Source organism: Acinonyx jubatus, chromosome A1 (genome assembly GCF_027475565.1).
Source record: "Acinonyx jubatus isolate Ajub_Pintada_27869175 chromosome A1, VMU_Ajub_asm_v1.0, whole genome shotgun sequence".
In the NCBI taxonomy this organism is placed as follows: Eukaryota; Metazoa; Chordata; class Mammalia; order Carnivora; family Felidae; genus Acinonyx; species Acinonyx jubatus.
The window spans coordinates 115,222,621-115,235,589 of record NC_069380.1 but is presented as its reverse complement, the minus strand read 5'-3'; the positions used below and the strand labels follow the sequence as shown (position 1 = coordinate 115,235,589).

At 50.0% G+C, this 12,969-nt stretch overlaps 2 protein-coding genes across 6 annotated transcripts; both read left to right on the top strand.

Annotated features, from left to right (window-relative positions):
• The first annotated feature begins 3 nt into the window (after positions 1-3).
• On the top strand, positions 4-6,013 carry APBB3 (amyloid beta precursor protein binding family B member 3). Of its 5 annotated transcripts, none has more exons than XM_053221939.1 (13): positions 4-345; positions 593-756; positions 840-916; positions 1,478-1,538; positions 1,781-1,933; positions 2,056-2,183; positions 2,616-2,730; positions 2,871-2,952; positions 3,195-3,278; positions 3,546-3,661; positions 3,780-3,986; positions 5,025-5,069; positions 5,456-6,013. In XM_053221939.1, the coding sequence occupies exons 1-13, from the start codon at positions 297-299 to the stop codon at positions 5,690-5,692; spliced, it is 1,518 nt and encodes a 505-aa protein (XP_053077914.1). In that variant the 5' UTR covers positions 4-296; the 3' UTR covers positions 5,693-6,013. The 5 variants fall into 5 exon arrangements, with proteins under 5 accessions (XP_053077914.1, XP_053077906.1, XP_014919384.2 ...); XM_053221931.1 differs by having other exon boundaries at positions 138-345; positions 3,795-3,986; XM_015063898.3 differs by lacking the exon at positions 5,025-5,069 and having other exon boundaries at positions 138-345; positions 3,795-3,986.
• On the top strand, positions 5,693-12,599 carry SRA1 (steroid receptor RNA activator 1). The gene is made up of 6 exons (XM_053222027.1): positions 5,693-5,711; positions 6,710-6,847; positions 6,975-7,100; positions 10,992-11,197; positions 11,904-12,012; positions 12,169-12,599. The coding sequence occupies exons 2-6, from the start codon at positions 6,823-6,825 to the stop codon at positions 12,366-12,368; spliced, it is 666 nt and encodes a 221-aa protein (XP_053078002.1). The 5' UTR covers positions 5,693-5,711; positions 6,710-6,822; the 3' UTR covers positions 12,369-12,599.
• Positions 12,600-12,969: the final 370 nt, after the last annotated feature.

Here is a 12,969-nt window from a genome sequence, read left to right as displayed (position 1 = left end):
GCGCGATGATGTCACTGGGGGCGTTGGCGTCGTGCGCCTTCCCCGGCTCCACGCACGGGAACGCACACTCGGGGATCCAGACGTCTGTTTACACGCGCCACCCCTCGGCGGGCGGCGCTGCTCAGGCCCGTCCTTTCCCGCCCCTGGGACCCGGCACCAACCCCACCCCGTATCTGTGCGGCGCCTGTTGGCCTGGTCAGCGCAGCGAGGCTGGGCTTGCGCGCGCCGCAGCTTCGGAGGTCGAGCTGGGCTGAGATTGCCGGCCCGCAGAGGCCGGCGGGGACGCGGTCGGGGCTATGCTGGGCAAGGATTACATGCTGGCCATCATTCTGGTCAACTGTGATGGTGTGCACGGGGTCCCGATGGGAGGATCGGGAGCTGAGGGGTAACGAGGGAGTTGACGGGGTATGTTTCGGGGTGAGGACCACGGGACAAATGAATCCTGGATTTTTGTGCTGCAAAAGACCTCCTGTACCTCCAGCCTAAGGATTGCCACCTTTGAGATGGAAGGAGGGTTCTGACCGTGTTATTCTGAATCCACTAATATGCCTTTCCAATCCCGTGTTTCCTCTCCCCGTTTGGTGTCTTGTAGATGACTTGTGGGGGGACCAGAATCTTGAGGGAGAGCCAGGCCTGCCCCCTGGCTGGAGGAAGATACGCGATGCTGCAGGTACTTACTATTGGCACGTACCCAGTGGCAGCACCCAGTGGCAGCGCCCAACCTGGGAGACAGGAGATGCAGAGGACCTAGGCACGGTAGGTGGAGTGTGTTGGAGGGGGTCTGAACCCATGTGCGGATCTAAGCCTGCTGCTATACCGACCTAGCCCCCTCTCTACAGAGGACGGAAGGGATTTGGGGACTTCGGCCCCCCAAGGGGAGATCCTTCTCCAGCCTGGAGAGCTCACTGGACCGGAGGTAACAGGGATAGGCCAGGCAGAATGAAAGGCTTGGGGTTTCATGGCACTCAGAGATGCAACTGGACCCACATTCTGCATTCAAGCCCAGGTTCTTGGCTCTTTCCCATTTCTTGAGTCTCAATAGTTTGAATTTTGTCCCTAGTTCTGTGCTCTGTATTTTGCTACATGTTTTTCCCTATTCTGGGTACTGACAAATCATGTTCTACATCTTGGCCCTTTCCGGAGGGGGGAGGGTTCCTGACTTGTGTTCTAGAGTCTGTTGTCTCATTTTGGGGTTCTGGTCCACATTTTGTATCCTGTTCCTTATTTGTAACTTTTGTTCTATGTCCAGTATCCTGAATTTTTGCTCAGATTTTAAGCCACACTCTATGTTACATTTAATTAATATGTACTGGGCCCTCTCCCACTCTGGTTTTATACCTCAAGTATAAAACACACTGTGTTCTGCACACTGTGTTCTGGGTCTTATCCCACATCTCATGCCCATCAAGTAGTTGGAACCTCACCACTGTCCCTTCTGTAGGAGGTGTGGTCACCTATGAGCTCTGTTCTGTTCCAGGAACTCTTTGTCCTGGTACGGTGAGGAATCCTACATCCAGAGCATGGAGCCAGGAGCTAAGGTAGTGTCTTGGGCCTGAGAGCCAGCCCAGGGAATGGTGGTGGCGGTGGTGGATTGTTCCCAGGGAAAGGTCAGGAGTGGTATTGGGCTGAGAAGAGGTGATCAAAGGTGAAGGGAGCAGGTACCAGAAGGTTTATATGTGTGGAACCTGTGATACCTCCCATCCTATTCCACCTTCTATTCTACTTCCACGTCTGCCTCTACTCACTCAGGATCTTCCTGTCCTTTCCCCCAACCCATCAGTGCTTTGCAGTCCGCTCCCTGGGTTGGGTAGAAGTACCCGAAGAGGATCTGGTACCAGGGAAGAGCAGTATTGCAGTCAATAACTGCATCCAGCAACTGGCCCAGACTCACAGCCGTAGCCGCAGCCAGCCCCCAGATGGTGCCTGGGGTGAGGTGAGCTGGCTGGCCCTTCAAGGGATTCAGCCCAGGGCCCAGCAGAGGTAGTTGTCGCCAGATTGCCTGTTCTCCATGGCAGCCACCTTCATCTGAGCTCCAGACTGACCTTTCTTTGGCAGGGCCAGAACATGCTGATGATCCTGAAGAAGGATGCCATGAGCCTGGTGAATCCTCTGGACCATAGTCTGATACACTGCCAGCCTCTGGTGCACATCCGTGTGTGGGGTGTGGGCAGCTCCAAGGGCCGGTGAGGACCCCTACATCCCCCCAAGTGAGAGTTGCTCCTCCCTCCCTCCTGCAGGCTGTGATCCCCACTGATGCTGATCCTCTGTACTTGAACCCCTGGACACAGATCCTCTGACATGGACCCAAGCTCTGCCTCCCCTGCCTGGTCCAGCCCTGGTTGGGGAGGGTGGGCCCAGCTCAGCAGGGACGGATAGGGGAGAGCCTGAGAGACTGGGCTGATTCTCTCCTGTGCTCCCACATGCTTCCGGAACAGTGACAGGTGAGCGACAACCTGGTGCTTTGAGCCCCAACCCTGATCTCCCTGTTCCCTCCCCACCGTATCCCTTGCCTGACTTTCCAGTCTGCTGCTGGCACTACAGGCCCCTGTGCCTACCCAGCCTCTACCCTACCCTGGTCACTGCCCCTGCCCCAGCCCCATCTCTGCCCCTGCCAGGGACTTCGCTTTTGTGGCTGGTGACAAAGACAGTTGTATGCTCAAGTGCCATGTGTTTCGCTGTGACGTCCCTGCCAAGGCCATTGCCAGTGCCCTGCATGGGCTCTGTGCCCAGGTAAGGGCCAAGAGTGGGGCAGGAAATGTTGGTAAGGAGCTGGGTCTGAAACTTCCAAGGTGGTTGGGTCAGGGAGGTATTGGCTCCCTTACTTCAGTTCCCCTTTCACTGTATCTCATGCTAGTTGCATTGTGTTTCAGATCTTGTCAGAGCGAGTAGGTGTCAGTGAGGATTCTCCTTGCTCCCTAGACCCCATCTCCCCTGAGGACCTGCCACGGCAAGGTATGGGGAGGGAGGTGCTGCACTGCAGCAACAGGCTACTTTGGTGAAAGTTGGCGTTGTTTAGTCCTGGTTGTTTAGTACTTCTTGGAGATGTGGGACTTCTGATGTGTGCAGATATCCTAAGCTCTGAATTGGAAGAGCAAGCTTTATGGTTTTCCTTCTACTAGCTCCAGTTCTCTGAAGGGCGGAGAAAGGGGTCATTGAGAGAATGCCCAGGCCCACTTGCTATGTGTATGTTTCAGTGGAGCTGCTGGATGCGGTGAGCCAGGCTGCTCAGAAGTATGAGGCACTGTACATGGGGACCCTGCCAGTCACCAAAGCCATGGGTGAGGACTGAGCTGGCTGAGGGGGTAGGCCGTATGAGGTGAGGGAGAGGGGGTAGGGAACGATCTACCACCATTTCTCAGAGTACACCCATGGCCCCTGTCTGGCCTAGAATGTGCCACCCTTCCCAACTCAGGATTCTAAGCCCAGCCCCAGCTATTCTAATGCCATCTCTCTGAATCCCAAGTCAGTGAGATGGAGTAGACTCTCCCTGCAGATCCCTTCTTTCTTTATGTCTGGGAGACACCATGGTGGGCATGTCCCCCCAGGCATGGATGTGCTGAATGAGGCCATTGGTACTCTCACCAACCGGGGGGACCAGGATGCCTGGGTCCCTGCCATCCTCAGCGTGTCTGACTCTCTCATGACTGCACATCCCATTCAGGTACCAGAAGAAGGTGAAGTGGGGGGCTGTGGAGGGGTGGGAGGGATGCTGAAGGGTAATTGCTTGCTGTTGGGAAAGGTCAGTGAGTCCAGCCAGTGCCTGGTCCTCTACTGACTAGGCCTGGTGTGGGCAGGCAGAAGCTGGTGCAGAGGAGGAACCACTATGGCAATGCCCTGTGCGCCTTGTGACCTTTATTGGTGTTGGCCGTGACCCACACACCTTTGGCCTCATCGCTGACCTGGGCCATCAGAGCTTTCAGTGTGCAGCCTTCTGGTGCCAGCCCCATGCAGGGGGGCTTTCCGAAGCTGTGCAGGCTGCTTGCATGGTGAGTCAGGGGCAGAAACGGGTGAGTGGGTTTGCCCTGCAGGTGCTGTACTGGTGATGGGCTCAGGACTGGCAGTTTCTCCAGAAATCACAAACCAGTGATCCCAGGGCTGACCATGGTAAACTACCCTTTTATTTTGCCCACAGGCTGTCTTTAATAAGTTTAAATTAGTTGCCAACAGTTAGAGCCAGGACATTTCATGTAATAATTGTTCTGGTACTGGGTCCACACATATAAATTTCAACATTCAGCTCTAATCATGTAGGGGCTGATCCTGGTAGGGTGGGCACTGTTTTTCCTGTTTGTCTCATTTAGGTTATTTCCTGGCATCTGTGGGCATTCAAGTGTGGGATGCCTGCACTTTATGAGTTCAGCTCACTCTTTCTTCAATAAATACAAGTGCCTACAGGGTACCAGGAAGCATACTTTGACTTTGACTGATATAGATGAAACAGTCTTTGCCCTCACAGAACACTTAGGTTAGACCAGAGACAGACCAGAAGGGGGTTGTATGCCACAGGATGTTGGGGCTGGCCGCTTAAGGGGCTCAGGAAGGCTACCTGAAAGAGGTGATAGAAAGCTGACAGTTGAAGGTCTTAGGAGGAAGTTAGGCGAAGGGGAGTGGGACAGGTGTGCCAGATACAAGGAACCCCAGCTGTGAAGATGAAAGCAGTAGTTGTGGGTCAGGATATTTCAAAGAATCTAGTATATCTGGAGTGCAAAGGGCAGAGGAGGAAAGAGAGATGGGGGCAGGAAGAACAGTAGACACCATGTCATGGAAGAACTTAGAGAATGTGGTGATGAGTTTATTTTGTCTCCAGTCACTTTGAGCCATCGAAGGGTTTTAAGCAATGAATTCACACTTGTGGGTTAAGACACCACCTAAGGTACATATGGATAAAAGATTCAGAAGACATGAGAAGAAATAGGACCATTTAGCACCCCCATTGAGTTCAAATGAAAGAAGACTGCAGCAGTTGGTGGGAATGAAGTTTGGGTTGTAGACCTTCTCCTTGACTAGGGAATCCACTTTGCCAGGAGGCAGTCTGCTCCCGTGAAAGCTGGAGAGGAGTCAGCATAATGGTAGGTATGGTTAAGAGCACAGGCTGGTCAGTCAGAAATAGGGATATGAATCCGCATTCTATCATTATTTTTGCCTAGCTGACGTTGGCATTCTCTTTGAACTTAAATTTTCTCATTTGCAAAATAGTAATAACACCTGATCAACAACTTTGGATTAAGTTAGAGTATAAAAATATTTAGCATAGTGTCCAGCCTTCCTTAAATGCTCTGTAAATGTGAAGTTTTGTGTTTGTTACTGAACTACCTGGGAATGCTGTAAGGGCTCAAGATGGGGCCGACTACCAGCCTCATACTGGACTGAATTGGCCAGTTCCCTGTTCTGCAGAGGCTTTCAGGGAGTCCAGGGGCAGAAAGGAGCTGGATCTTCACATTCCCCTTTTCCCTAGGTTCAGTACCAGAAGTGTCTTGTGGCCTCTGCAGCTCGAGGCAAGGCCTGGGGTGCCCAGGCCCGGGCCCGCCTGCGGCTCAAGCGGACCAGCTCCGTGGACTCCCCAGGAGGTCCCCTGCCCCTCCCCCTGCTCAAAGGAGGGGTTGGGGGTGCAGGGGCAGCCCCTCGAAAACGGGGTGTCTTCTCTTTTCTTGATGCCTTCCGTCTGAAACCCTCTCTGCTCCATATGCCCTAAGTGAATCCAGGAGGACTGGGTAAGGAGGCTCTGGGTCCATGCCCAGCTCTATACCCCTTAATTTTCCAGGGGCCTGTAGCCTCTCTTTCCTTGAAACCTTGTCTGCCTGCCCTCTGGCTCTTGCCCACCCTCTGTTTATTGCCCAATTTATTGAATATTTATAGGGATGATTGAGAGGCCCTGCACCACAACCTAGGCCCCTGGCTGTCCTTTCCTTGGGTCCCTGTGTTCCTTGCCCCTGTCCAGCCCTGGACAATTGGCTCTACCTCAGCAACACTTTATAGCAAAATCAATACAAATAAAAATCCCTCAGTGACCTCACTGGGTGTGAGTATATTGGGCCTGGGACAGGGTTGGGGGTTAACCCGTATGAGGTGAGTGTCTGTGTCTGTGCTTGGTGTTGGTGGTTGCCTGTAATCACATGAGGGCATGGGTGTGACGGAAATCTGATTTCATTCATTCAACAAATGTATTTTCTAAGGTATTCTGTGTGCTAGGCACTAAGTGAGTCAGTGGGATATAATAAAATACGGGTTCCACCTTCTGAGACTCAGAAAGGGAGACGAACAAGAGTTAAATAAGATAGAAGATAATATGTGGTACAACTAGGAAATCTCAGGGTTGTGGGAGCACCGCTGGGTTAATCTGGCATTACTAGGCTTCCTGAAGAGTTGACGTCTGTGTCCTGAAGGAAAATGAATACCTTTACCGAGCCTACAAAGTAGAAATGTGCAGGGCAGTGGACAAAGGTGAGGTGCTAGAATGCCACCTAGCTAGATCACACAGGGACATTTGTGGGGCAGGAGCTTCTGGTGGTTTAAATTTGCTCCTGAGAGCAACTGTGACACAGAGATTGAATCTATGGGGGAATAGGGCTCCTAGAGACGCCTCTCGGAAAACAGCCCCCTTTGGTGCCTTGCGATCAGTGCCCCGATGCCTTATTAGCTGGAGATTTCGAGTTCCTTAGGGAGCTGGCGCAGTGTTCCCACACGGGCTCCCGGCATTTCTGAACTACAGTTCAACCTGGAGGGCTCCTGGCAACCCGCTGGCCCGGGGGACGCCCCACTCCGACCCGGTGTGCGGCCGCCCCGGAAGTGACGCGCTGCGCTGCTGACCTTGCGGAAGTGGAGATGGCGGAGCTGTACGTGAAGCCGGGTGAGCGCGGCCGGCGGGCTAGGGGCGCTGGGTTGTCCCCCCTGCCCAGGCCTGGGGCAGCTACTGCACGGGGGGCGGGCCCTCCATCTCCCCCGGGCTCGCGTCATGCGTCCCCTCATCTCCGCAGGCAACAAGGAGCGCGGCTGGAACGACCCGCCGCAGTTCTCCTACGGGCTGCAGACCCTGGCTGGTGGTCTCAAGCGCACGCCGCTCACCAAGAGGGTCGCCGCCTCCCAGGATGGCTCCCCCAGAGGTGCGTGGGGGCCCTTTGCGCGCAGACCAGCCGAGAATGGGCGGAACCAGGGATAAGCTTGGCCCGAGGGCCCATTTTGCTCTTCTGAGGTCTCCCTGAGAGCTTGAGCTCGGTGATGAGGCACAGGGCAGGCCCTTTTCCGAGTCCGTTCTTTACTGCCTAGGTCAATAAATAGTAAGTTTCAAAAAAAAAAAAGTCTCTTTGCTTTCACCCTAGGGGGATCTCATCCGGACCTACAGCTTTTAATATAGTTTTTATGGTTTTCAAATTTCCAACCTGTAGCTCTTCATGGAATACCATAGCATCGTCACTTGGTTATATAAGCATCCAGACTTAACGTGTTATTCATTCATTTAATGTGTTATCTACTGAGCATCTCTGAGCCAAGCACTGCCTGAGGGCGAACAAGACAAAAAAAGGTTTCAGTTTTCATGGAGGCTACGCTTTGGCTTTGGAGATAGACAGATTTCACACACTGGAAACAGCTAGTGCAAAGGCTTTGAGAACAAGTTTGGCAAATTCAGAGACTGAAGGAATACCTAGTGGGTAGAGCACAATGGGCTAGATAAATTAAAATCTGAGAAGTAATTAAAATCTGAGTAGACACCAGACAGTGGGTTTTGTAAACCAGAAAAAGGAGTTTGTATTTTAATCTGTGTAAAGCTGGAAGCCGTTGAAAAGTTTAAATCCGAGGAGGGCCGCCTTTACTTCTGAGCATTTCCCATGCCAACAGGTGGGGCTATGGCCCTGAGATGTAGCTCTTTCAGTACCCCTATGTTATTCACACTCATAGCACTGGAGAGGAAGGACACAAACCAGGGTTTCTTCAACCTTGGCACGACTGACATTTTGGGTCAGATAATTCTTTGTGGTGAGGGACCACCCTGTACTTTCTAGGATGTTTTGTAGCATCCCTGGTTTCTACCCATTAGATGCCAGTAGCACTCACCCTGTGGTGACAGCCCAAAATGCCTCCAGACACTTGCCCTGAGGACAAAATCTCCCCAGGTTAAGAAACACTGACTGATGTACATCTTAAAAAAAAAAAAAAAAAAAAAGAAAGAAAGAAAGAAAGAAAGAAAGAAAGAAAAAAGAAAAAGACCACTGTGTCTGCTGTGTGGAAAACTGGTTTTAGGGAAGAAGTGGAAAGACAAGTGGCTATTATGGAAACATGGGCAAGGTTTAATTTGAACAAAAGTGGGAGTATAGAGAAGGTAGGAATTGGATGGATATGGCATATGTTACTGAGGAAATCAGTAACATATAGGATATATGGATATAGGTGAGAGAAAGAGGAATCAATATGACTTAAGTTTTTTGCTTGAGGAACTGGCTGGTATTGTTCATAGATATGGGAAGGTGTAGGGTGGGGGGAATAGGGATTTTGGGGGAAGAGGGAAAGAAAGCTTTGTCTTAGTCATGTTAAATTTGGGCTGCTACTGTGAGGAGAGGTCTAGGCCAGAATTAGAGAAATGAAACACAATCATATGGATGGTGTTTGATTTCATGGGCTTGAATAAGGTCACTTAAAAAGAATGTGTGGATAGAGGCCTAAAGAGGATCCAACACAGCCCCAAAGCTCTCTAGCATTTCAGGGTTGAGTAGAGGAGAAATTACTAAAGGGGCTTGAAAAATAGCCAGAGAAAAGAAGTAGGAAGACAACTGAAATTTAATCTGGGAGATAGAGTAAAATTTTGACTCAACCATGATGGATGACGATGAGAGGTCAGGTAGGATAGAGAAAAGGGACCACAGGATTTGTCAAACTAGATTGGACAGTGGTGACCTGATAGAAGCAGTCTTTGGAATGATGAAAGTAGAAACCCAGCTGGAGCAGGCTGAGGAGGGAATGTGGGAAAAAAAGCAGACAGAACAACTATAGACTAGAGCTCATTCAAGAAATTCTGCTGTGAGGCAGAGAGAAATGAGACTGTGTCCAAGGACAGAATGAGAGGTAAGGGAGGATTGCTGTTTCTAAGATGGTGAACACTAGAGCATGTCTGTATGCCAATGGGCTGATTCTGTAGTGGGAGAAGTGGTGGTGCAGGAAAACAGAATAACTGCAGGAGGGAAGCCTAGAGAAGGCACGATGCTGGCATCAATACAGCTGGAAAGATGGCCTCTGAGAGGAGCAGGAAACCTTCAAACGTTCATCTTTCAGAGGAGGAAGCAAAGTGGCCACAGGTACAGGTTAGTAGAACTGGTGGTGAGAAGATGAGAGAGTTGCTGTTTAACGACCTCTCTTTTCTCAGGGAAGTATGAGGCAGTGTTGGAAGTAGACTGCAGGGAAAGGAAAGGGGGAGAAGGTAGACAAATTGAGAGGGAAAATGTGAAAATGGTTGTGGTGAAGAATGGAAAAACAAGGCAAAGGATAGGAATTCCAGTGTTGGGTACCTTTTGAAATCTGTACCCATGGATTTCAAGTGTAACTCTCAAAAGCTCGGTTCTGTTTTTCCTTCCAGCAAGTGCAGGCAAGTTGGCTTTACCAGGAAAGTGGGACAATGGGAGGGGATAAGTGAGGGGAGAGTGTTTATAAGGGAGTGATTTTAATGTACCATGAAATCTAATTGATGGGGCTGGAAGGATAGGGGAGGTGGTCAGATTTTGGAGATGGCAGTGTTGTGAACAAGACAGAGAGGTGTGAGACGCTAAGGAAGGGGTGGGGAAAATCATCATTGGAGGTGAGGAGCTCAAGAAACCAAGAGGTCAAATATTAGATGAGTTAATCATCCACATAGATGTTGATGCCTAGAATTGATTTTTCTCTTCTAATTTTCTTTTTCCACAGTGCTTTCCACCATCCAATTACTAAAGGCTGAAACCAAGAGTCATCCTTGACGCCTCTCCCTCTCACTCCCAATCCATAAAGTCCTGTCGCTGCCTCCTAAATTAATCTAAAGCCACTTCATTTCCCCTCATCTGCTCTTTCCCTCTGGTCCATGGCAGCCTTCTCTTTACTGGTCTACTCCGTTAACCTCTCAACCATTGTCCATGCCTCCATTCTTGACCTATTCTCATCCATCTTTCTTGGACCATACAGAGTGATTGTCTTAAGAAACAAGACTAGTCACATCACCCCCTGTGATTTATAAACCTGCAGTGGCTTCCCATTACCATTAGCCCTCAAGACCAAACTCCTCCAAAGCCCTGTAGGGTCTGGACCCTTGCTTGCTTTTCCAGAGATTGCACATACTACTTTCTTCAGTGTTACTAATTTCCAGGCATCCAGGGCTGGTTTGTGTAACTTGAACAAATCAGGACTTTTCCTGCCTGTTAGACACTGCCCTTATCTCTGCCTGGTTCACTGTTCCTTCAACTCTTCCTGGATGCATGTACCTCATCCGTTAGTTCTTAACTTTGTGAGGACTTTGTTACACAGAAATCTAGCACCTGCACCTATATTATGTACACTGCAACCCTGTAAAGTAAGTGCTACTACCAGGATATCCCCATTTTACAGAAGAGGAATACAAGCTTAGGGGTTAAAGGTAACTTGCTAAATGCCACATAGTGGATGAGCAAGGACAAACTTAGAAGGCACCTCACAAGGTCTTCCTTGAACACTCAGTCTAAGTAGTTCCCTCTAGTATTCTTCTTTTATTACATCATGTTTTCTTTGTAGCATGCAGATTGGGAATTTGTGTGTGTGTGTGTGTGCATGCGTGTGCTTTCCTTTCTCTAGAATTTCTGCTCTGAGGTTAGGAACCTAATCTGTCTGGTTTAGTACTCTGTCTCTCGTGCTTTGCACATTGCCTCATGGTAGACTTCATAAATACACATTTTTGAATGAATGAGTTGTCCCAGAGAGTAGCCTTCTAGAAGAGATGAAGTTATAGTTGAGCTTCTTACCTGTTTTAGCCATGTTTGCTTGATTCCACTTTCCCTTTTCAGTCCCCACCTCACAGACTTCTACGGGGCTCCCCCCAATGGGGCCTACACCTCCTGTGAGTAAGGCTCCCAGGCCCCCACCTGTGGGGAGCTGTCCTGCCTCCAGTGTGGAACCAGCAAATTTCTCAGTCACCGAATCTGAAACTCTACTGGAAGACGTGCTCAAACCTTTGGAAGAGGCATTGGAGGATTGCCGCGGTCACACAAAGGTAATAAGCCTTGACACACTCGTGGGTGATAGAAGGACTGCCATCGACAGCCAGATGCAGTGAGTGTGGCTCCCAAGGGTAGACCCTCTAATCATATCAGCATTGGCTTTTACCCAGTTCTGAGTTATGGACTCCCTTCAGAATCTGCTAAGGACTTACCAGAAAAATGAACACAGAATTTCAGGTGGGTTCACAGGATTTCCAAAGAACAGTTAGTAGAAGAGGCTCATAGGAACAAGAATTAAATTCATCTCCCATTAGTGATGATAACTTGATTTTCCTACCTCTGGGCCATTCAGAGGAGACCCTGCTGATTCTGTGCTCAGGGAGGGAGAGGGAAACCCTCTTTTTGGATCTATGGTATTTTCTTTGTTCTCTGGAGGCAAGGGATCTGAGGAGTCTAAAAGGAAAGTAACATAGTAAGTTTTACTTCTTTGGTGCTTAGTTTTCTTATTTGTAAAGTTGTACTACAGAATGAGTTTCTGAGGATCTGAGAAACTCCGGAAATTTAAAAATTGTAGCCATACATGCATTTCTCTTGGGAGGAGATCCCTAAGTTTTATGAGAATCTCAATGGGGCTTCTAACCAGATTAAGTGTGAAGTTCCCCGGGGCCTGAGAAAGCAGGTGCTTCCTATCTGGTGTTGCCTTTCCCCTGCCCCTGTTGGGCTGGCAGCACCGACTTGGAGGGGGCTTCTGTCTCTCAGAAGCAGGTATGTGATGACATCAGCCGACGCCTGGCTCTACTGCAGGAACAATGGGCTGGAGGGAAGCTGTCAGTACCTGTGAAGAAGAGGATGGCTCTGCTGGTGCAAGGTACGGGTAGGTCACTTGGTATGGCCTAGAGAACCCCCAATTTGTTGTGGATGGCTGAGCTGGAATAGATGCTGAGGTTCTGACTAGTTGGGAGGAGAGGAGTGGGAGCTAGTTCTTTTGCCCCAAGCTGCTTGTTTAGCCCTTTTCTTTCCTCAGAGCTTTCAGGTCACCAGTGGGAAGCAGCAGATGATATCCACCGCTCACTCATGGTTGACCATGTGACTGAGGTCAGTCAGTGGATGGTGGGAGTTAAAAGATTAATTGCGGAAAAGAGGAATCTGTCTTCAGAAGAAGAGGCCAATGAAGAAAAATCTACAGACACAGCTGAGGAGAACCAGATGGTACCAGGTGTCTAAGAGGTTCCATAATCTTATGGGATCCCTAGACTCATCATTTCCTATGCCTTGGCAGAGAGGCCTGCTCTCTCTTGGCTCCCTCTTAACCACTTGGGAGACTGCCCCCTTAGGATCCTTGGCCTGATGCACCCACCTCTGGGGGAAGAGGTGCCACCTGGGCCACAGGGAAGTCACTTGTTACCCATAACATACATTTCAATAAAAACATCTCCGTAGTGGGCCAGGGTAGGAGAGATGATGAGCCCTTTTTGTGCCAAACTGGTCCCCTATGGTGTCCTTGACCGCCCTGCTCCTTGTATACGCTGCGGACCTCTGTTCTTCCTTCTTTCATCATGAATGGCCCTGCTAGGCATGATCACTTGCTGCCGGCCATTTCCCCCCCAAATAGACTGAAACACACATTCCTTGCTGGGCTGAGTATCCCTTTTTGGATGACTTCATTTCAGTATGAGAACAGAGGCTCCATAGCAGGGGAGATTTTTCCCTCAAGGAAAGGAGACTGCCTTATTTGTACTCTGTCACCCTTGAGATAGACAGTGCTGCAGAGATTAGAACGTAGCTGCATACAATGAAGGAGAAAAAGAGCAGATTGCTGAGGTAG

Coding starts and splice junctions, on each gene's coding strand:
- APBB3 (XM_053221939.1), top strand. CDS start 297: ATGCTGGGCAAGGATTACATGCTGGCCATCATTCTGGTCAACTGTGAT. Junction 1,539..1,780: donor GCATGGAGCCAGGAGCTAAG/GTAGTGTCTTGG, acceptor CCAACCCATCAG/TGCTTTGCAGTCCGCTCCCT. Junction 1,934..2,055: donor CAGATGGTGCCTGGGGTGAG/GTGAGCTGGCTG, acceptor TTTCTTTGGCAG/GGCCAGAACATGCTGATGAT.
- SRA1 (XM_053222027.1), top strand. CDS start 6,823: ATGGCGGAGCTGTACGTGAAGCCGG. Junction 7,101..10,991: donor CCAGGATGGCTCCCCCAGAG/GTGCGTGGGGGC, acceptor TTCCCTTTTCAG/TCCCCACCTCACAGACTTCT. Junction 11,198..11,903: donor ATTGCCGCGGTCACACAAAG/GTAATAAGCCTT, acceptor TCTGTCTCTCAG/AAGCAGGTATGTGATGACAT.